A 23260-nucleotide genomic window follows, 5' to 3' on the forward strand; every position below is an offset into this window, starting at 1 on the left:
TCAGGGGATCAAACCTGCATCTCCTGGGTCTTGCATTGGCAGATAGATTCTTTACCACTGAGACACCAGGGAAGACCCTTCACCTTTGGTAGCTAAGTTTGTTTTCTACAAAACTAACAACACAGTATTATAAATCGACTCTATTTCAATTTCAAAAAATTTAAAAGTATGTTTAGGACTATATTTAAAGCAGTTATACCTAAAGTCACAAGGGTTCCTTTTTTATACAAACAAACTATAACATAATTAATTAATGTAAATCTATGTTAATTTCATTGGCAATATCCTTTCTATTTTTTATTCAGTTTGCACTATACAAATTATTTTATTTGCCAAAACTTTGTATTTAACTACTCTTCTTTACTTTGCTTTTTAGTAGAAACTCACTTTTGGATGTATTCTACCATGTATCTACTTCATTTTTATTTATGTGAGCTGCAAAGCACTATTAGACAAAGTCCCAAAGCAAAAATAAATCTGTATCGTCATAAATTCATGATCAACTTCAAATTAAATCCTTAAGACTGCTCAAGATTCTAGGTTTCTTTGGTAGGCTCACTCTCACTCTCTTTTACTATTTTCAGTCTTGACTATTTTTCTCAAATTTTTGACCCATGTCACTTTTAGGAGGTGACTACACTACCAAACTTTCAGAAAAAACAAAAGCGATAAAACAAGAATTTCTTTAATTCTCTGCTACTAAATCTATTAACATCTACATTCACGACCATTGCCATCCTTCCTATAACATAAGCAGTGTCTCCATCTATCTGAGGCCAAACCTGAGCTCCACACCTCTAATCTTACTATCAATTAGCTTTTCTTTCATTTACCTAATCACTTTCTTATATCAACTTTCTATGCTAAAAATGCTCTTGCCTTTCCAACCTTAAAAATCTTCTCCTTTGACAATATTATCTTTAAGTTATCTTAACCATTCATTATGACCCTTAGGTATAAAACAAGTTCCCATACTCTTAGGGAAAGATTTTTGTGGAGATGGATCACAAGCAGTTGGTTGTAACCTCATTTAACGTTTCAACTCAAAGAGCATGTTTTTGTAAGCAAACCCATTAGTGATATCTCTGTGTATAAAGGTCAGCCAACTGAGCACTCCAAGGAATGTGATTCTAAATGCCAACCAAGCAAGTCTTTCCCCCAATATCAACCCACTTCAGCCTCGGAAGGTCCATCAATTCCAGGTCTCTATGCTTCCCCCAAGCCCTGATCCCCCAACAAAAGATCGGTTGCTTTGTTATACTTGAAGCCATTGCCTGACTGGCTATCTTCTCTAAATTAGACCTTATCTCAGTTAAATCACTCCTAAAGGTTACCTTCACTAGCAATCTTCCTTTCCTCATCTCCTAATCAAATCATTCCACAGATACAAATTTCATTTAAGTAACTACATAAAAGAAGTCAAATCCAACTGATCTCACTCACTACTTGACAGCAACTGTTGGTGTTAACCATTCTTTCCAGAAACGTTTTCCTACCTTTCTGTCCATTTGGTCTATTTCCTATTTGGTACTCTTGCCTGGAAAATCCCATGGATGGAGGAGCCTGGTAGACTGCAGTCCATGGGGTCGCTGAGAGTCAGGCACGACTGAGCAACTTCACTTTCACTTTTCACTTTCATGCATTGGAGAAGGAAACGGCAACCCACTCCAGTGTTCTTGCCTGGAGAATCCCAGGGACGTGGGAGCCTGGTGGGCTGCCGTCTATGGGGTCGCAGAGAGTCGAGCACGACTGAAGCGACTTAGCAGCAGCAGCAGCTGCTATTTGGTTTATTTTCCTTTACACAACACCTAAATATGGAAGCTTTTAAAGACTGACTGAGATACAGCCTTCTTCTCTATTCAGCCCCTTCAACTCTTTATTGAGGGAAATTTAAGAACAAATAGTCTAAAGCATTATATGTATGAATTAACTTCTATGCATCTAGAACGGTGATAGCTAATTACCATCTCTAAGAGATGTGACAAAATCCCAGTTGAGAAAGGCTGCTCTATAACCTCTCCAAAGGTCTTCTTCTTTATATCTTGCTTTCAATTACTATCTCTATGGCAGCTGTCAAACTTCTCTGTGGCAATTTATCATATGTTTATGTGTATCTCAGGCTTTGCCACAGAACTCCAGGCACAAAGCGCCATTCAAAATCTCCGTTAGAAAATTTCAAAGACACCTCAAACTCAACAGGTCCAGATACTAGTAAATATGATCTTTCTTCAAACCCTATATTCATTCAAATTTCTCTAGAATGTGAGTTCTCTGGCAATGGGGGCCCTGTATTTCTTTTACTATCATATACGCAGTGCCTAAAACGCTACCTGATACATAGGCTACAAATCAAAATTTTTATTGAATGAATAAATGAATCTAGTGCTGCAGCCAGAATACACTTGCAAAGTATTAAAAGCACTTTCTGGCATACAGTAAAATCTGAAGAAAATGTTAAAGATGATTATTTCCTTCCATAATTTAAAGTAAGAGGCAACACAATTATTATGAGTAAGAAGTGAGGGCAGAGCTAAGAAAACTGGAAACAGAGCTCATAAAAACAAAAAAAAGACTTTCAAATAATCAGAATTCTCTGAACACAGTAAGAAATACTTCAGGGAGTAATTAAAGTTTTGCTAATGAAAAATAAAGAGCTATGCATTTCTAGGGGCTTATCTTACATGATCCTCTTCTCTGTGCCAAGAAAACAAAGAAGTATACAGTATACTGACTAATTCATTTCTTTAAAAGGATGTATAATCTAGTGGGGTAAAGGTAAGAAATATTAAAAAAAATATTAAAAAAAATTAATGCTAAAAAGGATGCTCCATGATTTCAGAGATCCCACTAAATTAGGGAAATTCATAATCACTCTTTGTGTCACATGCTGAATGTGCAGCATTAAGCAAAATCTGACATAAAATTACAGGATAGCCTAAAATAAGTTCATAAATTAGGATGACATGAACAAAGACAGCAATTTTTCAAAGATGCTTTTGAAAAAGTAAAGGCACTCAATAAACTGAATATAGTATTATCTGAAAATTTAAGAAACTTTCTTACCATTAAAACGGTCTTGGAGGAGTTACTAGGATATCTGAGACTAAATACTCCCAAAGCTCCCAAAAAGCAAAAAAAAATAAATGTGGCAAGATTTCGAACATCTAGAAACGACTCTATCAGTGGTATTGTTCCCATGGTCCAATCACAGCAGAGCTCTGAAGGATTTAATAGAAGCCAAGCATTCACAGGAAGCAGGTAGTTAAAAGTTAGCTGCCTTGTAGGAGTTGGGCTTACAGCAGCTGGGTTATCAAACCTGTATAAAGAATGGGAAAAAAAAAGTTACTGAAATTAAAACACTTTAAACACAAAGTTAATATATAAAAGATACAAATACTGAACAACAACAAGAAGACCGGCATTTTACATGTAATCTTGTTAAAGACATAAACTTTTTATGGATACCTTAGATTCTTGCCTGAGTTCAAATCTCTTTATGAAATGTCTAGTTAAGAGGAATGATATTTATGAAGAACTGTTTGAGGGGCAAGCAGGTTACCTATTTCTAGTTTATTATGAGAATGCTTCAGACAGGTATTCTATAATATTATGACATTCTGCAGAAATGCTTTTATTAAACTATGGCTTTCTGCTTCAACATCATAAGAAAAGTTTTGTACGATTCATTGTTGTATGTGTTGTATGAATGCTTCTGAGAACACTAATGTTTTCCTTTAAGAGATGTTTCTTTCATCACCAAATGCTAATGAAAACTATGTTTTCTAGAAAGAATTTCTATGTTTTCTTTTGTCACAAACAGAGAGAACTAAATCACCTATGAGCTTTTTCTTTTTGATTTCTACAAAGCTAAAAACCAAATTCTAGTACAGAGTAGTAACTTCACAGCCCTATGGAACATTTTATTTGTGCTCTACTTAATACAAACTTATATCCTAGTTTATATAGGCCATGATATATTATTAGTCTGTTTACTGCAAATTAAGTCAAATCATTTTTTAAAAGTACATTTAAATTAATCACTTCAGATTTTTAATTCTTTACACTATGTTTTAAATTGTATTAACATATCTAAATTGTGTTAACATATAGTTGTTTAAATCTTCCCTAGTGGCTCAGATGGTAAAGAATCCGCCTGCAAGGTAGGTCCAATCCCTGTCAGGAAGATCCCCTGGAGAAGGGAATGGCCACCCACTCCCAAATTCTTGCCTGAATTCCATGGACAGAAGGGGCCTGTGAGCCACAGCCCATGGGGTCACAAAGAGTTGGACACGACTGAGTATCTCTCCTTCCTCTAATATAGTTGCTTAAAAACCCAATTCTCATTTTAAAATGAGTAAGTCAAGGAAAAATCAACCTCTATCACTTATTTGACTTGGTCTTCTTAAAAATATCAACTGGTTGAGAAAAATGAATTATTATTTGAACAAATAATATTTTCTAAACTTTCATGCTGTGCTAAGTCACTTCAGTCGTGTCCTACTCTTTGCAACCCTATGGACTGAAGCCCTCCAGACTCCTCTGTCCTTGGGATTCTCCAGGCAAGAATACTGGAGTGGGTAGCCAACTCCTTCTCCAAAACTTTCATACTTCAATATATACATGTATGAAAAATACTAAATCTTGAAAGTCAGGATTTGAATTCTCAACATGACCAACAAAACTGAACACAAAACTTTTTCCTGTCATCCACTTTTCAGAGTTCATTTAAAAAATTAACTATTTAGGATAAATTATTTGATAATCGAACTTTAGTCAAAGAATATATGTCAAACCAAGTCTAATCATATTATAATCACCCTCAAAGGATAACAGAATAAAATTTATATAACACAAGTACATATACACACATTTTAAAATGCTTATATTTGGAAAATACAGTGTAAACATAACATACTCCATATACCCATCTACATATATATACAAAAAATGAATACATTCACACCTATAAGGCACATTGTCATATTATAGAACTAGAGATGCAAAAGAGTTGATTCAAATTCCCTAAAACAAATGATAAACAGGAAACATTAAGGAGTGAAGAAGGAAATACAAAATATCTATCTACAATTCAATCTATTTTCCACACTATTATGCTTAAATGAGCTTTTAGTTTAGCATGGCTAGACTCAGAAGTAAAAATTCTGGAGGTAAAATGTTTAAATATTCTTTATAGAAAAAAATGCTATTAAGGATAATTATTATACAATAGAATATTACTCAGACATAAAAGAACAATGAAATAATGCCATTTACACGACTCTGTGCGACCCCATAGATGGCAGCCCACTAGGCTCCTCTGTCCCTGGGATTCTCCAGGCAAGAACACTGGAGTGGGTTGCCATTTCCTTCTCTAATGCATGAAAGTGAAAAGTGAAAGTGAAGTTGCTCAGTCGTGCCCGACTCTTAGTGACCCCACAGACTGGAGCCCACCAGGCTCCTCTGTCCATGGGATTTTCCAGGCAAGAGTACTGGAGTGGGGTGCCATTGCCTTCTCCACCATGGACAGACCTAGAGATTATCATACTTGGTGAAGTAAATTAGGTAGAGAAAAACAAATACCATATGATATCACTTTTTTGTAGAATCTAAAAGATGATACAAGTGAACTTATTTACTAAACAGAAACAGACTCACAGACATAGAAAACAAATATATGACTACCAAAGGGGAAAAGGTGAGGGAGGGATAAATTAGGAGCTTGGATTTAACAGATATACCTTACTATATATAAAAGAGATAAACAAGGTCCTATTGCATAGCAAAGGGAACTATATTCAGTATCTTGTAATAACCTATAATGGAAAAATGTTGGGATTTTGTTTAAAAAAAAAGTTCTTGCATGTAATGTCAGTCACTTGAACAAAACTATGAATAGGTAACTTTGTAAATTTTCTTTTAAACTTTGGATGAGTGAGGTGAAATGGAAAAATGCGATGAGAGCAGGAAAAAAAGATAAGAATGTTAAAATTCAGTATAACTTTTGCTTCTAGCCTTAAACAAATAAAAAAAATGGAAAATTAAAACTTCCTTTAACATTCTAAGCATCGAGCAAAGAAAGACAATGACACTCGATTGATAGGAAAAAACAAAAACAAAAACAAAAAAACAGATGAGGGGAGCCCTATCTAAAGAGTTTAGAACTTGGATAGAATTTTTAGTCTGTGCAGTAGCAAGAGAGAATCTGAGTGGAGACCATTTGTATCCCTAAATTGAAAAGATGAAGCTGGGAGCCCTAGAAGTCCAGGGGGGTTAGAATTAGCAGGTAGAATACCAGGGAGAAGAAAACTGTTGAGAAAGAGAACTCATATCTGTAAAGGATTTCTCTCCAGTTTTCAGTACTATTGAGAACTGATCAGCATATATATACAAAGAAATACCTAAGGACAGTATAGTGGGTTGATTTCTGTTTCTCCAAAGTTTATGTCTACCCACAACACCAGAATGTGACTTTATTAGCAAGTAGGTCTTTGTCAATTCAGTTATAGTTAAGATGAGGTCATAATGGATTAAGGGTGGGCCCACTGTCTAATGAGGGCATGGTGACACACTCTAGTACTCCTCCCTGAAGAATCCCCATGGACAGAGGAGCCTGGCAAGCTGCAGTCTACGGGGTTGCAAAGAGTGGGACATGACTGCGCGACTAAACACAGCACAGCACCATCTAATGACTGATGTTCTTATACAAAGAAGAGAAAATACAGAGAAACACACAGGGAAAAAGGCTAGGCAAAGACAGAACAGATTACAATGATACAGCAACATGCCAAGGAATGTCAAAGATTGCCAGCAACCTCCAGAAGCTAGGAAAGAGGCATAGAACAGATTCTTTCCCAGAGCCTTCAGAAGGAACCAACTGTGCCTGGTACCTTGATTTTTGGACTCTGGCCTCCAGCACCATGAGAGAATAAATTCCTGCTCTTTAAGCCACTCAGTTTCTGGTAAATTGTTACAACAGGTCTAGGAAAATACAGTTTGGAAAGTACCTTCTGAAAGGATTAGATAAAAACTCACAACTAGGAACAGTTCTTCAGCAGCCAGAGTGGAAATCCTCATAATGCAAAGTCTATCAAGTAGAGAAGTCAGAAGGGTCTTGTGTCAGCAAAGGAGCAAAATTATCCTTATCCTAAATGTTGCTATGCTTCCCAGGTGGCTCAGTGGTAAGAATCTTCCTGCCAATGCAGAAGTGGGTTCAGTCCTCGGGTAGGGAAGATACCCTGGAGAAGGAAGTGGTAACTCACTCCAGGATTCTGGCCTGAAAATCCCATGGACAGAGGAGCCTGGCAGGCTATAGTCCATGGGGTTGCAAAAAGAGCCAGACACGACTTAGCTATTAAACAACAACAAACACTGCTATGGTCTCCTAAAACAAAGCTTAAAAGCAAGACTAGAAGACGAAACATCTTTCAAATAACTTACATGCATCTGAGAACAATGCTCTACAATATTTATAGGAATACATTAGGTAAAATCAGATACAGTACCTATTAGAAAAACTACCAAGCATGTGAAGAGATAGAAAAATACAATCCATGAGGAGAAAAATTATTCAATCTAAACTGACCAGGAAATTACACAGATGACAAAATCAGTGGAAAAGGACATTAAAGAGCTAAAACAGTCAGAAACATGGAATACACACGCGCGCGCGCACACACACACACACCTCAAACAGAACTCAAATAGAGATGAAAATGTCTGAGATGAAAAATAAAAGAAATTAAGGACAGATTAGACATGCAGAAAAAAATTAGTAAGCTTGAAGCTACAATGGAAGAAATTATCCAAAATGAAAATGGGAAAAATGGCTTTGGAGGGAAGAGGAATAAATACAGAGTAACAGTATTACTTCAAGAAGCCTAAAATACATGTAATTGGTGCCCCAGAGGAAGAAGGGAGAGCAAAGAAAAAAATATTTCAAGAAGTTTATAACTGAAACAATTCTAAAATGTAATGAAGTAAGAGTTACATATTCTAAAAAGCTAAATTAACCTAAGCACAAGAAACATGAAGATAAAACAAACAGTAACTGAAAGCTTGCAACTTTTGGCCATTTTCACCCAAACTGTGTTGTACAATAAGTCCTGAAGTTGCAATGTATAGCATCATGAGTGTAGTTAACAATACTGTATCATATATTTGAAAGTTGCTAAGAGTGTAGATCTTAAAGGTTCTCATCAAAAGAAAAAAAAAACTTTTTGGTAATTATGTGTGGTGACAGATGTTGACTAAATTTATTATGGTAATCATTTGTGTGTGTATGTATAAGATTCATTATGTTGTACACTAATACAATGCTACATGTTAATTATGCCTCAATTAAAAAATACAGAGAAGAGAAACAATAAAGAGAAACTATTAAAAGCAAGGATTGAAAAAAAAAGACATACTACATGCAGAAACATAAAGATAAGGATGAAAAGATTTTCCATTTAACATAACACAAGCCACAGAATATAGAGTAATATTTTTAGATTAGTGAATGAAAACCAGCATTGTAGAATTCTACACTCAAGGAAAATATCTTTCAAAAATAAAGGTAAAACAAAGGTATTATATATCAGATCAGTCGCTCAGTCGTGTCCAACTCTTTGCGACCCCATGAATCACAGCATGCCAGGCCTCCCTGTCCATCACCAACTCCCGGAGTTCACCCAGACTCACGTCCATCGAGTCAGTGATGCCATCCAGCCATCTCATCCTCTGTCGTCCTCTTCTCCTCCTGCCCCCAATCCCTCCCAGCATCAGAGTCTTTTCCAATGAGTCAACTCTTCGCATGAGTTTCATGAGTTTCAGCTTTAGCATCATTCCTTCCAAAGAAATCCCAGGGCTGATCTCCTTTAGAATGGACTGGTTGGATCTCCTTGCAGTCCAAGGGACTCTCAAGAGTCTTCTCCAACACCACAGTTCAAAAGCATCGATTCTTCAGTGCTCAGCCTTCTTCACAGTCCAACTCTCACATCCATACATGACCACTGGAAAAACCATAGCCTTGACTAGACGAACCTTTGTTGGCAAAGTAATGTCTCTGCTCTTGAATATGCTATCTAGGTTGGTCATAACTTTCCTTCCAAGGAGTAAGCACCTTTTAATTTCATGGCTGCAGTCACCATTTGCAGTGATTTTGGAGCCCAGAAAAATAAAGTCTGACACTGTTTCCACTGTTTCCCCATCTATTTCCCAGGAAGTGATGGGACTGGAGGCCATGATCTTCATTTTCTGAATGTTGAGCTTTAAGCCAACTTTTTCACTCTCCACTTTCACTTTCATCAAGAAGCTTTTGAGTTCCTCTTCACTTTCTGCCATAAGGGTGGTGTCATCTGCATATCTGAGGTTATTCATATTTCTCCCAGCAATCTTGATTCCAGCTTGTGTTTCTTCCAGTCCAGCGTTTCTCATGATGTACTCTGCATATAAGTTAAATAAACAGGGTGACAATATACAACCTTGACAAACTCCTTTTCCTATTTGGAACCAGTCTGTTGTTCCATGTCCAGTTCTAACTGTTGCTTCCTGACCTGCATACAAATTTCTCAAGAGGCAGATCAGGTGGTCTGGTATTCCCATCTCTTTCAGAATGTTCCACAGTTGATTGTGATCCACACACTCAAAGGCTTTGGCATAGTCAATAAAGCAGAAATATATGTTTTTCTGGAACTCTCTTGCTTTTTCCACGATCCAGCGGATGTTGGCAATTTGATCTCTGGTTCCTCTGCCTTTTCTAAAACCAGCTTGAACATCAGGAAGTTCACAGTTCACATATTGCTGAAGCCTGGCTTGGAGAATTTTGAGCATTACTTTACTAGCGTGTAAGATGAATGCAATTGTGCGGTAGTTTGAGCATTCTTTGGCATTGCCTTTCTTTGGGATTGGAATGAAAACTGACCTTTCAAAAGCTTAAAGAATTCATCACCAGCGCAGTCCTACATGGTCAAGAAATGTCAAAGAAAGTCCTTCAGTCACAAGGAAAAATGGTACCAGATGAAAATCTTGATCTAACAAAGGAAGAACACTAGAAATGGTAACTCTACAGGGTAAAACAAAAATTTTTCTAAGTTTAATCTCTTCCAAAGATAACTGTTTAAAGTAAAAATTAACAATGTATTGTGGGATTTATAATGTATACTCAGTAAAAACATATGCAACTAGCACAAAGGCTATGTTATTATTTAAAGTGTTTATATATAAACTTATTTATTTATATGTATTTGTACTATATATACTGACATTTATAATTTATATTCATACAATTATAATATTCTTAAAGATAAATTGTGATAAACAAATGATGTAAACCAAAAATACCCCTAAAGCAATCACTAAAAATACACAGGGAAGATTTATAGCTAATAAGCCAACAAGGAGATAAGAATGGAGTAATATAAAACATTCAATTCAAAACACAGAAAAAATGGAACAAAGAACAGATGAGACAAAGAGAAAACAATTAGCAAGATGGTAGATTTACAACAAACTGTATCAGACAGCTGAACCTACCATTTAAAAGACAGATTATCTGACCAAACAAAAAAGGAAGACCCAACTATATGTAGCCTATAAAAAAATCTACTTTAAATATAAAGATATAGATAGAATTAAGAGGTAAAGAGATGAAAAAAGATAAACCGTTTATCACTAACAAAAGACAGCTGGAGTAGTTAATATAAGGAAAAGTGAATTTCTTAGTAAAGACTATTAGCAGGGATAAAGAAGCTCATTTAATAATGATAAAGGGATCAATACATCAAGAAAACATTAAAATCCTAAATATTGATATACTTTAGTTTTACAATAAATACAGGAAGCAAAAATTGTCAGAACTGAGGAGAAATAGACAAATCAGTCAGTTTGTAACTCTGATCAGTTACAGTCAGAGATTTCAACATCCTTTTCTCAATAATTAATAGAGCAAGTAGACAAAAATGACTAAGGATATGGAAGACTTAACACTTAACCAACTGGGGGATCATTATTTTGACTGATGCTTCCAAGAGTGTACATGTATGTCAAAACCTATTAATCTGAACATTTTAAATACATGAGGATTCTTAAAAAGTATAAATTATAACTCAATAAAGCTGTTAAAAAACCTTAATGTAAATCAAAGACTTTCTGGAACATTTGCAATCACTTAAAACTCAAAGTTAAAAAAAAGGAAAAATACAAAAAGAACCAGAATGTCATACCTGGTGAACACTGGAAGTTGCGACTGAATAACCTGGACTCGAATCACAACAAGTAACAGGGTACTGAACATCAAGACAATGAGTTTTATTAGTGTCTGCAGCATAGAAAATGGAATACTACCCTTTCCACGAAGAAACTGTCCAGCAGTAGTACATAACAATGGCAAAGTATACTAGAAAAAGAAAAAAATTTAAGTAAAAAATAGCAATTTATTGTAATGTTTTCAACAACTGTACTTTCTAATTGCAAGATTAAATAAAAATTGACTATAATTATAAAATCAACATGGAACTGATAATGAATAAAACTGAGCCCCAAAGTCTTATCCAATAATGAATTACACTATGCAGTATTACTGGGTGCTTTCCCAAACTGCCCTATAGTTCCTTTACTGAAACTTAAAAATCTGTCCTTAAAAAACTGAAAGTGTAATATAAAATGTTAAGTAATATTCAGTGGGTATGAAGGCAAAACATGCTTGTTTTTTGCAAATTTTTGCTAAATATTATTGGTAAAGCAATTTATATGATGATACATTTAGAAAATAAATTCATTAGAATTTGATTCAAATAGTATAAAAGACAGCAACAAGGAAATTTATATTTCTCCTTACCCCTTGGGCAATAAATACTTCATATACACAGCAAATTCCCACAACTGTTATTCCTTGTTCTTTACACAGTGTTGCAACAGCCACTAAAAAAACTGTCAATGCAATTGGAGTCCACACTACAATTCAGGAACAGAAAAATATAAAAACACACAAAAACAATTTTATAATATCATTAAAGAATAAGACAATTAGATATTACTGAAAAACTTCAAATGTTGTAAGCAATTTCTGCTTTATATATTCAAAAAATACATTAATATATATAATTTGAGTTTTACAGCTAAAGGAAAAGTATTGAATATTAGACATTTACCTATGGAATTATCTGGTCCTTTTGATTTAGTATATGACAAAAATGCAGCTAGAAAAAAGATAGATGACAGAAGTTCTGCTCTTCCTACAACACCTGTTACCTAGAAAAGGAAAGGCAGGGAGGTCCATATTAATGAAAAGCATTTTGAAATTTTAACTATATATAATTGTAACAGTAGTTTAATTAGAAATTAAGCTGCTGTAACTTATCAAGTGCACATTTCTGTTTTATAGGCATTCCTTGAGTGCCCTCAGGTGGTGAACTTGTGTATCTTACATAAAAATATATTCATCAGTAACTTTTATTATTTTAACTATCAATATTTATAGACTCCGAGGAAGTTGCAGAAATAGTACAGAGAGGCCCTTGTTTACCCTTTACCCAGCTTCCTTCAATAGTAACATCTTACAAAATTATATAGTATACCATCTAGACTTAGTTCTAAATTTTTTTTAAATACAAGTGTTCTTAAAATATAAGTATATAATAAACTCAACACAATGCATCGTATCTCACAAATAAAACCTGAAAAGTTTAAAAAGATAATACACTTTAAAATATCCTTTTAAACTCAAAAAAATTTAAATATAAAATCCCCCCAAACTCCCTTTAAAGTGTTCTGAACTCACTATAAAACTTAAAACAACCTAGCATCTTTGCAGATGTATAGAAAAATGTTCAGTTAGAAACCAAAAGGTTCAGGATATTGGGAGAGACACACAACGCCCCTGCAACACACAAACACAACTCTGCAAAGTTTAAATACACAGATTATTGTTTCAAACTAAAAGCTTGTAATACAACAACTGAATAGAGTCCTCCTTGCTCTGCTGAGAGGCAATTTTGGAGTCTCAAGACTACGGAATTAAGTAAGGTTATAATTTGAATATGTGTTGGTCATAAGCATACTGACAATAGTAGAGACAGCGCACAATTTTTAAACTCGTGGTAATAAATAATATGAAATTACTGAACATCATTTGTTAGGATGTCTGCTTATATTTGCATGTATTCTGATACATTTTCATGCCTTACATAAGTTTCTCTTATTATTTTCTGTCCTTTGAAACACAAAGCCAAGTTGACAAATACTTAAAATCTTTATTCACAAAAAAAATTAGCAAAGAAAAGAACTGTATTCATTTATACTTTACATTGCTAAAGTTGAATAATTACACATTAAATGTTTATGTTTCAAAAATTGTTTTAAACTGAAAAATTTTACACACTAGGAAAGCTATATCTTGTGCACTAGGAAGGTAAGACACTGTACCAAATTAAGGAGTCTTTAAACACTTGAAGTCATGGTTAATTTTTTTTTCCTTAAGAACATATACCATCATAGTCATGTGTAGGAATAATGCAAAAAATAAATTTTACTTACTGCTTCTGTGTGTATTGGGTGCACTGCAAAAAGTAAAGAGGCAATCATACTACTCTGGTTATTCAGAAAAAGTCTGCAGACTTTAAGAAATATCACACTAACCACAGCATGAAAAATCATATTTAGGAGATGATATGACATTGGTGTTAGTTCACTGAACAGATAATTTAAGCGAAATGTCAATACTGTTAAGGGACGGTAAGACTTGTGGCTTCTCTCCTATAAGGAAAAAAACAATCATTGATTATTAAAGTATCCTGGTTCTTCTGGATACATAAACTAATCACTGCTTTTACTACTAAAGAATCTACATTTGGCTGAGAAATAACAATAAAATAATAAAAGTCTCAAGAATAACATAAATTTAAGACATAGCTTTACGTGGGTTTTTGTGTGTGTGTGTGTGTGTGTGTGTGTGTTTTCCTACTTTCTTTGTCCAAAAACAAGGCAATTTCCTCTTTGATATATAGTTGAGTTCAGTTCAGTTGCTCAGTTGTGTCTGACTCTGCAACTCCATGGACTGCACAGCATGCCAGGCTTCCCTGCCCATTACCTACTTCTGGAGCTTGCTCAGACTCATGTCTATTGAGTTGGTGATGCCATACACACACACACACGCACACATATATATACACACACTGATATAAAGTAATCAAAGAATAGAAGAAAAACATTTGACTATTAATTCAATACCCAGATTAAGAAAATAGGATAATGGTGGCATTAATCAAATTGTAGTACAGGATTTCCCTCCAAAGCCTGTTTCCCAAACTATTACCAAAAAACATTCATGTAACTGCTGGCTAGATTTTCTAAAGGAAACATAAGAATAGAATGATCGCCCAGTGCCATTTAAATAACAATGACTCAAAAAGGTTGCCTAGTTGTCTCATGAAAAAACACCTCCATAATGTATAAACCTGAATATATTAAACCAAAAATTCCTAAGTACCACACAGGGAGTGATATAAGAGAAAAACTTTCTTAAAGAATAGACACCTTTGCTATTGTGGTCTCTACTTGTAGCAGATAAAATTTTATGTTAGGTACTGAATTTCTTTATAAACTAAAAGTTACATTTAACAAGAAATATTTTTACTCTAAGACAAAATCAAAGCAGATTAAGAATAAAACACACAAGTTAAAAAGATACAAAATATTATCCTAGTCATTTTTTTGTAATTTTATATAAGGCATCCACACTCACATTCCTTGCTCTCCTACATCTACCGTATTTCGCTATAACTCTGTTTTATATCTATAGACTTAAGCCTGCTCATCCCCAACAGGGAACACTGGGAAGCACAAGAACCAAACATTTCTTATTTTGAAATTAATAGCACTCTAATATCTCCGTCTGTACTGACTACATACAACATGAGTGCTACCTACCTCGAATGTTTTTCTCTTTCTTGCCTAATTCCTGTACATCCTTCAGGTTTCACCTCAAACATACAGAAATGTTTTTAAGGCAATGTACTGAACTGAGATCACTTATACCAGAAAGCACCTTTAAGGTCAAAATCTAATATCATGATTAAAACCACAGTACATATTAGCATAATTTGGGGACAGAGGGTATGCGTACAGGGGAATGAATTATCTAGAAAATAATGTAGTATTTATCAAGAAAGTAATATCACAACAGGACCATATTTTTCCCTTGTTATCAAAAGACATTTCTTCTAAAGGTTAGAATTGGGTGAGAACAGAAAGGCTGCAGGAAAATAAATAACCTGCTTCTTTAGTAAGAAAAAAAAATACTTGTTTGTGACTAAAAGAATGAAAGATTCCATACCCCTTCTTGAGAAGTTTCCAAGTTTGGAGAACTTGGAAAGGGGCCATGAATGACAAATGACAAAAAGAGTGTTACATGCTATGTTTCAACAACTATGTGCTACATATTACAGACAATTAATGAATCCTCAGAGTTTATTCTTTTATAGATCTGGAAAATACCTCATTACCTAAAAGCTGTGTGCCCACCTACTTCACACAGCTTTTATATCATACAACTAAAATCAGAATCTAGTCTATATGATCCTAAGCTGACAGGTGTTTGGTCCTTAATAGTTTAACACTGACCTTCAAAATAAAGTTACTAGCACAGGAAAAATACCTTCATAAAAACAACCTAAACTTTTGGGTTCTCAGTATAAAATCAAAATAATTATTAGATATGAGATATGGCACAAATTAAACTTTTTAATAAATCATTTTTTTCTGCAGAAAAATAGTTAATATGTGTACTTTGCATTTTTACTCAATCTGTAATGAAGCTATATAATTTTTAAATGGTTAATGCTTAGTTGCTCAGTTGTGTCTGACCCTTTGCAACCCCATGGACTGTAGCCCTCTGTGCTCCTCTGTCCATGGGGATTCTCCAGGCAAGAATATTGGAGTGGGTTGCCATGCCCTCCTCCAGAGGATCCTCCCAACTGAAGGATCGATCCCAGGTATGCCACATTGCAGGTGGATTTTTTACCAACTGAGCCACTAGGGAAGTCCTTTTAAATGGTTAAATATACCACAAACAGTTATCTCCTTTGCTTGAGTCATAAAAAAGAAAAAAGAAATGAAGTCAGTTAGCAAGAAATAGTTATGTATTGCCCTTATTGTCAGAGAAGGCAATGGCACCCCACTCCAGTACTCTTGCCTGGAAAATCCCATGGGCGGAGGAGCCTGGTAGGCTGCAGTCCATGGGGTCTCGAAGAATCGGACACGACTGAGCAACTTCACTTTCACTTTTCACTTTCATGCATTGGAGGAGGAAATGGCAACCCACTCCAGTGTTCTTGCCTGGAGAATCCCAGTGATGGAGAAGACTGGTGGGCTGCCGTCTATGGAATTGCACAGAGTCGGACACGACTGAAGCGACTGAGCAGCAGCAGCAGCCCTTATTGTTCTCCTAATACATTTTGTTTTTACACACATATATTAGTTTTAAAACATTTAAGCCAAGGTACACAATCAAGGAAAGTATCAGGTACTACTTTAAAAAAAATAATCACGTTTTCTACTTCCTATCTAATTTATTACAAATATTCATGTCTTATATGAAATATCTGAGAAAAAACTAAACTACTAAAACATTTTAAAATCTGAGATACATATAAGTAATTCATACTTACTTCAGACATAGGGGTCCCCCAGAAATCATTCTGAAATAAAGTTTTTAAAGGTGTAGATGGATGCAGGTCTTTATTATCCAGTATTGCTGAAACATCGTCAAAAACAAAACCACAAAACAGGCTGTTCCAATAGCAAACAGCAACCACACCAACTATTAAGGTTACTTCTTTGAGGTTAATATCAGCCATCTTTTCCATAAGCACTTGTGGACAGGATCTGGGGAAAAGAACATGAAGATACAATGAAATAGTGAAGTTGCTCAGTCCTGTGCAACTCTTTGCGATCCAATGGACTGGAGCCTACCAGGCTCCTCCATACATAGAATTTTCCAGGCAAGAGTACTAGAGTCGGTTGCCACTTTCTTCTCCAGGGGGATCTTCCTGACCCAGGGATCAAACTCAGGTCTGCATTGCAGGCAGATGCTTTATCCTCTGAGGCACAAGGGAAGCCCAAAATGAAATAAACATTTTTTTTTTAATAAGTGCAGCCATGAAATTAAAAGACGCTTACTCCTTGGAAGGAAAGTTATGACCAACCTAGATAGCATATTCAAAAGCAGAGACATTACTTTGCCAACAAAGGTCCATCTAGTCAAGGCTATGGTTTTTCCAGTGGTCATGTATGGATGTGAGAGTTGGACTGTGAAGAAAGCTGAGCACCAAAGAGTTGATGTTTTTGAACTGTGGTGTTGGAGAAGACTCGAGAGTCCCTTGGACTGCAAGGAGATCCAAACAGTCCATTCTGAAGGAGATCAGCCCTGGGATTTCTTTGGAAGGAATGATGCTAAAGCTGAAACTCATGAAACTCATGCGAAGAGTTGACTCATTGGAAAAGACTGATGCTGGGAGGGATTGGGGGCAGGAGGAGAAGGGGAAGACAGAGGATGATATGGCTGGATGGCATTACCAACTCGATGGACCTGAGTCTGAGTGAACTCTGGGAGTTGGTGATGGACAGGGAGGCCTGGAGTGCTGCGATTCATGGGGTTGCATAGAGTCGGACACGACTGAGCAACTGAACTGAACAGTTTTAATAGAAGGACAATAAGTAAAATAAAGACAGAATGTTAATTCTCACAGAGAATTAATTCTTTAAAACTCTGTTCTAAAACCATCCACCTAAGAAGCATTAGTAGACCACCTCTCCATATTCCAAAGGTAGAAGGAAATGGCAACCCACTCTAGTACTCTTGCCTGGAAAATTCCTTGGATGGAGGAGCCTGGTAGGCTACAGTCCATGCAGCTGCAAAGAGTCGGACAGGACTGAGAACTTCACTCACTCACTCTCTTTCATGTGTGTTTTCATACCTCTATTACAGTTCTTTATCACATTAATCAATCTTTAAGCCTATCTCTTTAGCTAACTTTAACCTTCCCTGGTGGCTCAGAAGTTAAAGACTCTGCCTGGAATGTGGGAGACCTGGGTTTGATCCCTGAGTCGGGAAAATCCCCTGGATAAGGAAATGGCAACCCAGTCCAGTACTCTTGCCTGGAGAATCCCATGGAGGGAGGAGCCTGGTAGTCTACATTCCATGGGGTCACAAAGAGTCGGACATGACTGAACGACTTCACGTTCGTGTTCTTTAGCTAACTAGACAGCTAACTTCTTCAGCTGTCACAGGTCAGGTTACCTGGGAAACAAAGATAACTGAAGAAAACCTGGTATGATATGTCCCAGCAGGATCTAAATGAATCCTTGTGGGAAAACAAATACATACTTAAAAAGACACTGATCATGGGTTTTCTAAAATGTAGATAAATCTCACGTTTTAGTACCTTATGAATCTGAAGATCAACTATTACTTACATCAAGAGTCCAAAATTGTAGCCTGAAGCCTTGCTCAGATTGATCAAGTCTTTTTAAAATGTCTGTCTGAATGCCTTTAAGCTCACTGTATACTAGCCAGTTTACTACAGTTCCATTATCTTTCACTGAGGTTGAGTTATTCGATGGATTTATGTTATCTGGTTGGCCCCTGGGGTATAGAAGCAGTTTATGATCCAGATATAAACCACTGTTTTCCTTTTTCCCAATGTAACAAAAGCCTTTAATCTACAGACTGGCCTTCATTCATACATGACAATGCATAATTTAAGTTATTGCTTTAAAAAGAATCCAGTGAAACAATGTTTATAGAGGAGAAAGAACTATATGAAGTGGAGGTTACTGAAGAAACAACCCTATTATAAAAATAAGGATGCTGATGATTTACTTTTCTAGCTTGAGTAGTGTCATTAGCATAACTTTAGTTTATCACTTGTGGAGGGAACCCTCCCCAAATATGTAAACCATCTTAACCTGTGAATATGTTCAGTTCAGTTCAGTCACTCAGTCATGTCCAACTGTTTGCAACCCCATGAATCGCAGAACGCCAGGCCTCCCTGTCCATCACCAACTCCTGGAGTTCACTCAAACTCACATCCATCGAGTTGGTGATGCCATCCAGCCATCTCATCCTCTGTCGTCCCCTTTTCCTCCTGCCCCCAATCCCTCCCAGCATCAGAGTCTTTTCCAATGAGTCAACTCTTCGCATGAGGTGGCCAAAGTACTGGAGTTTCAGCTTTAGCATCATTCCTTCCAAAGAACACCCAGGGCTGATCTCCTTTAGAATGGACTGGTTACCTTATAGCAAAATAGACTTCTCAGGTGCGACTAAATTTAGGATTTTGAGATGAGGATATTATCCTGGACCATCTAGGTGGGCCAATTCAATGAAAAGAAACCTCACAAGTCAATGAGGGACACAGGAGTCAAAAAAAAAAAAGCAGAGGTCAGAGTGATATGATGGTTAGCTGGGGGCCACAAGTACAGGCAGAAGCTGGAACAGGCAAAGAAACACATTATTCATTAGAGTTCCTCAAAGGACTACAGCCCTGTTGAGGATTTCTGACTTACAGACCTGTAAAATAATGAATCTGTTATTTTAAGCTACCACATTGTGGCATGTGTTACAGTAGGAACAGAAAATTAATGTATCATTCATAGAGCCAGAAGATCTGGAACCTGAGATAAATCTGTAGGAGTTCTGGAAAGATCAGAGAAGAACAAGAGACTTCCAATCAGATGTAAGATTTGTATAAAAATGCATACACAGAGCCTATGAGAAGGTATTAAATTATTTTACAGTTAAGAACAATTTAGAAAACTTTAACTTTTTAAGTGCTGCATGCAATATGCCAGCAAATTTGGAAAACTCAACAGTGGCCACAGGACTGGAAAAGGTCAGTTTTCATTCCAATCCCAAAGAAAGGCAATGCCAAAGAATGCTCCAACTACCGCACAATTGCACTCATCTCACATGCCAGTAATGTTCAAAATTCTCCAAGCCAGGCTTCAAAACTATGTGAACTGTGAACTTCCAGATGTTCAAGCTGTATTTAGAAAAGGCAGAGGAACCAGAGATCAAATTGCCAACATCCTCTGGATCATCAAAAAAACAAGAGAGTTCCAGAAAAACATCTACTTCTGCTTTATTGACTATGCCAAAGCCTTTTGACTGTATGGACCACAACAAACTGTGAAAACTTCATTAAGAGATGGGAATACCAGATCACCTGACCTGCCTCTTGAGAAATCTGTATGCAGGTCACGAAGCAACAGTTAGAACTGGACATGGAACAACAGACTGGTTCCAAATCAGGAAAGGAGTACATTAAGGCTGTATATTGTCACCCTGCTTATTTAACTTATATGCAGAGTACATCATGAGAAATGCTGGGCTGGATGAAGCACAAGCTGGAATCAAGATTGCCAAGAGAAATATCAACAACTTCAGATATGCAGATGATACCACACTTAGGGCAGAAACCGAAGAAGAACTAAAGAGCTTCTTGATGAAAGTGAAAGACGAGAGTGAAAAAGTCAGCTTAAAACTCAAAGCTCAGAAAACGAAGATCATGGCATTTGGTCCCATCACTTCATGGGAAATAGATGGGGAAACAATGGAAACTGTGATAGACTTATTTTGGGGGGCTCCAAAATCACTGAGATGGCTGGATGGCATCACCAACTCGATGGATGTTGAGTTTGAGTGAACCCCGGGAGATGGTGATGGACAGGGAGGCCTGGCGTGCTGCGATTCATGGGGTGGCAAAGAATTGGACTCAACTGAGAAACTGAACTGAACTGAACTGAAAATCACTGCAGATGGTGACTGCAGCCATGAAATTAAAAGACGCTTAATCCTTGGAAGGAAACTATGACCAACCTAGACAGTTTATTAAAAAGTAGAGACATTACCTTGCCAACAAAGGTCTGTCTAATCAAAGCTATGGTTTTTCCAGTAGTCATGTATGGATGTGAGAGTTGGACTATAAAGAAATTTGAGTGCCAAAGAATTGGTTCTTTTGAACTGTGGTGTTGGAGAAGACTCTTGAAGAGTCCCTTGGACTTCAAGGAGATCCAACCAGTCCATCCTAAAGGAAATCAGTCCTGAATATTGATCGGAAGGACTGATGTTGAAGCTGAAACTCCAATAGTTTGGCCACCTGATGCAAAGAATTGACTCATTGGAAAAGACCCTGATGCTGAGGAAGATTGAAGGTGAGAGGAGAAGGGGACGACTGAGGATGAGATGGTTGGATGGCATCACCGACTCAATGGACATGAGTTTGAGTAAACTCCAGGAGCTGGTGATTGATAGCGAGGCCTGGAGCGCTGCAGTCCATGGGGTCGCAAAGAGCTGGACACAACCGAGGGACTGAACTGACTGACTGACACTTTTTAAAGACATGCTAAATTGAAACCAGCACATCAGAAAGGTAATTAGCTGTACCTTTTGAAGATGTATAGAAAAATTATTGAAGGGTTTATCTTGAATCCAGAAGCAATTTAGCATATCTAAATGGTATGGACTTGTATATACCTATTATCATGACAGAGTTGATACTGCTTATTTAAAGAGTAGAGAGATCTGCTTAGTTCCTTCTCAATCATACTAAAGTAACAGTTGTTACTTCTTAGAAAAGGAAGGCTATAAATTCACAAGGATAAAGACAACTGGAGAGGAGATCTCAGAACATTTTGGAAGCTAAAAAGGCAAAAGGATTCCTAAATGACTCAGGAAAGTGAATCCTTAACTGAAGGGGGAAAAACTCGAAAATTTTCTGCACCCCTTACAGCACCAATCTCAAAAACTGGTGCAAAGGAACTTAAGAAGTAGGGTGAGGAACAGATGGATTTGTTAAAGTTTAGACCCCTTTCTCACTGCATACAGTCAAGTAACTTTCCCTCCTACATCAAGGCAGAAGACTGGAGAATTTTTCTCTGGAGCAGGTAAAACAGAGTGTCTGCTACTGGAGACAATAGAAAGGACACAGCTTATCGAAAATGAGGGTTAAGTTAAAAGTACATGCTTTTAGACCCTCAAGCTATCTTCTACCATTTGAACCCAGAATCCTGTACAAAAAGAGAGGGTACTAAAACCTTCAGAAAGAAATGAGGCAGGTTCCATACCGAAGGTCAGAATCCAATTAAACCCCTTTTTTTCACCAACAATACTAGCAGCCAGAGAAAAAAATCCAGAAAACAAAAAGGAAATAATGCTTCAAATTTCTGCTGGGTAATCATTTCCAAATTAAAATTTTATTTTAATAAAGTGTAATTTCCCAAGTAGGAAAGCAGAATAAAATACTGTAAAACATTCAAGATCTCAAAAACGTACCTCCAACAATTCTCCTCTCAGGAAACTAATAGAAGACTTACTCCAATAACATGAGGGAGTAAGAAACACAAAGACAGGGAAATCAGGAGACAGGGAATCAAGCACAAGAGAGTAACAAAGGAAATACCCAAACTACAGCCGTTCCAAGCAGTAATACCCAGGCAACAATAGAATAGGTCAGCAGGCTATTGAATGACAGTCTCAAGAAGATATAATTCACAGAATACTTGATGCGTTTAAACATAGAGTGAAGAATGATTTTACTTTAAAATCATGTGTGTCTCTAATTCAGAAAAACAAAACAACTCAAGACATTCACCATCAGGTAGTGAAAATCAAGTCTTGTGTATGGGGTCAGAAACCTCTCAGGTCGCTGACCAGGTAATACTTGGGGTGACAAACTGCTGCCTGGCTATATGTTTTCACATAAAGAAAGTTTAAAACTAACAGAAAAAATAAGCAAATTAAACTGATGGTTTTAATACTTTGAAATTATATACGGGAATAATATGTTTTTGATTTTTAGAGTACTTATAATGTTGAAGAGTATTTAACATATATACTAGAAATTCTGATATACTAGCTTCAAAACTGTAAGTTAAAATACAATATTATGTAAAATATATAACATCAGTCAGTCAATTCAGTTCAGTCACTTACTCGTGTCCGACTCTTTGCAACCCCATGAATTGCAGCACGCCAGGCCTCCCTATCCATAATATTAAATTATCGACCATGCAATTTCTGGATTTAAGACTTTTAGTTGAAAAGTATAAGAATTTATAGCCAAGTTTACAAATATTGAAATTTTTGTAAGACCAAGGCAGTTGCCATAGTTTTAAGTATAGTTTTCTAGCTTTATAGAAGTTGTTTAAATTTTGAGAAAGTTTTGCTTGTTAAGTCAGGCATCTGAAGTCCCTGAATAAAAATGAAAATACTAAAATTACAAAT

General features: G+C 36.3%; 1 protein-coding gene across 1 annotated transcript in view; it reads right to left on the bottom strand.

Moving 5' to 3' along the window:
- The window catches only part of TMTC3 (transmembrane O-mannosyltransferase targeting cadherins 3), a 52008-nt gene that overhangs the window by 23451 nt on the left and 5297 nt on the right, over positions 1-23260 (bottom strand). The window contains exons 2-7 of the mRNA XM_005910928.3: positions 16647-16863; positions 13516-13734; positions 12132-12231; positions 11819-11934; positions 11205-11377; positions 3064-3316 (exon numbers count right to left, since the gene is read on the bottom strand). Of these exons, the coding sequence (XP_005910990.1) occupies positions 3064-3316; positions 11205-11377; positions 11819-11934; positions 12132-12231; positions 13516-13734; positions 16647-16844 (1059 nt within the window). The 5' untranslated portion in view covers positions 16845-16863. The remainder of the gene's footprint in view (positions 1-3063; positions 3317-11204; positions 11378-11818; positions 11935-12131; positions 12232-13515; positions 13735-16646; positions 16864-23260) is intronic.

This window comes from Bos mutus, chromosome 5, assembly GCF_027580195.1.
Source record: "Bos mutus isolate GX-2022 chromosome 5, NWIPB_WYAK_1.1, whole genome shotgun sequence".
Lineage (NCBI taxonomy): Eukaryota > Metazoa > Chordata > Mammalia > Artiodactyla > Bovidae > Bos > Bos mutus.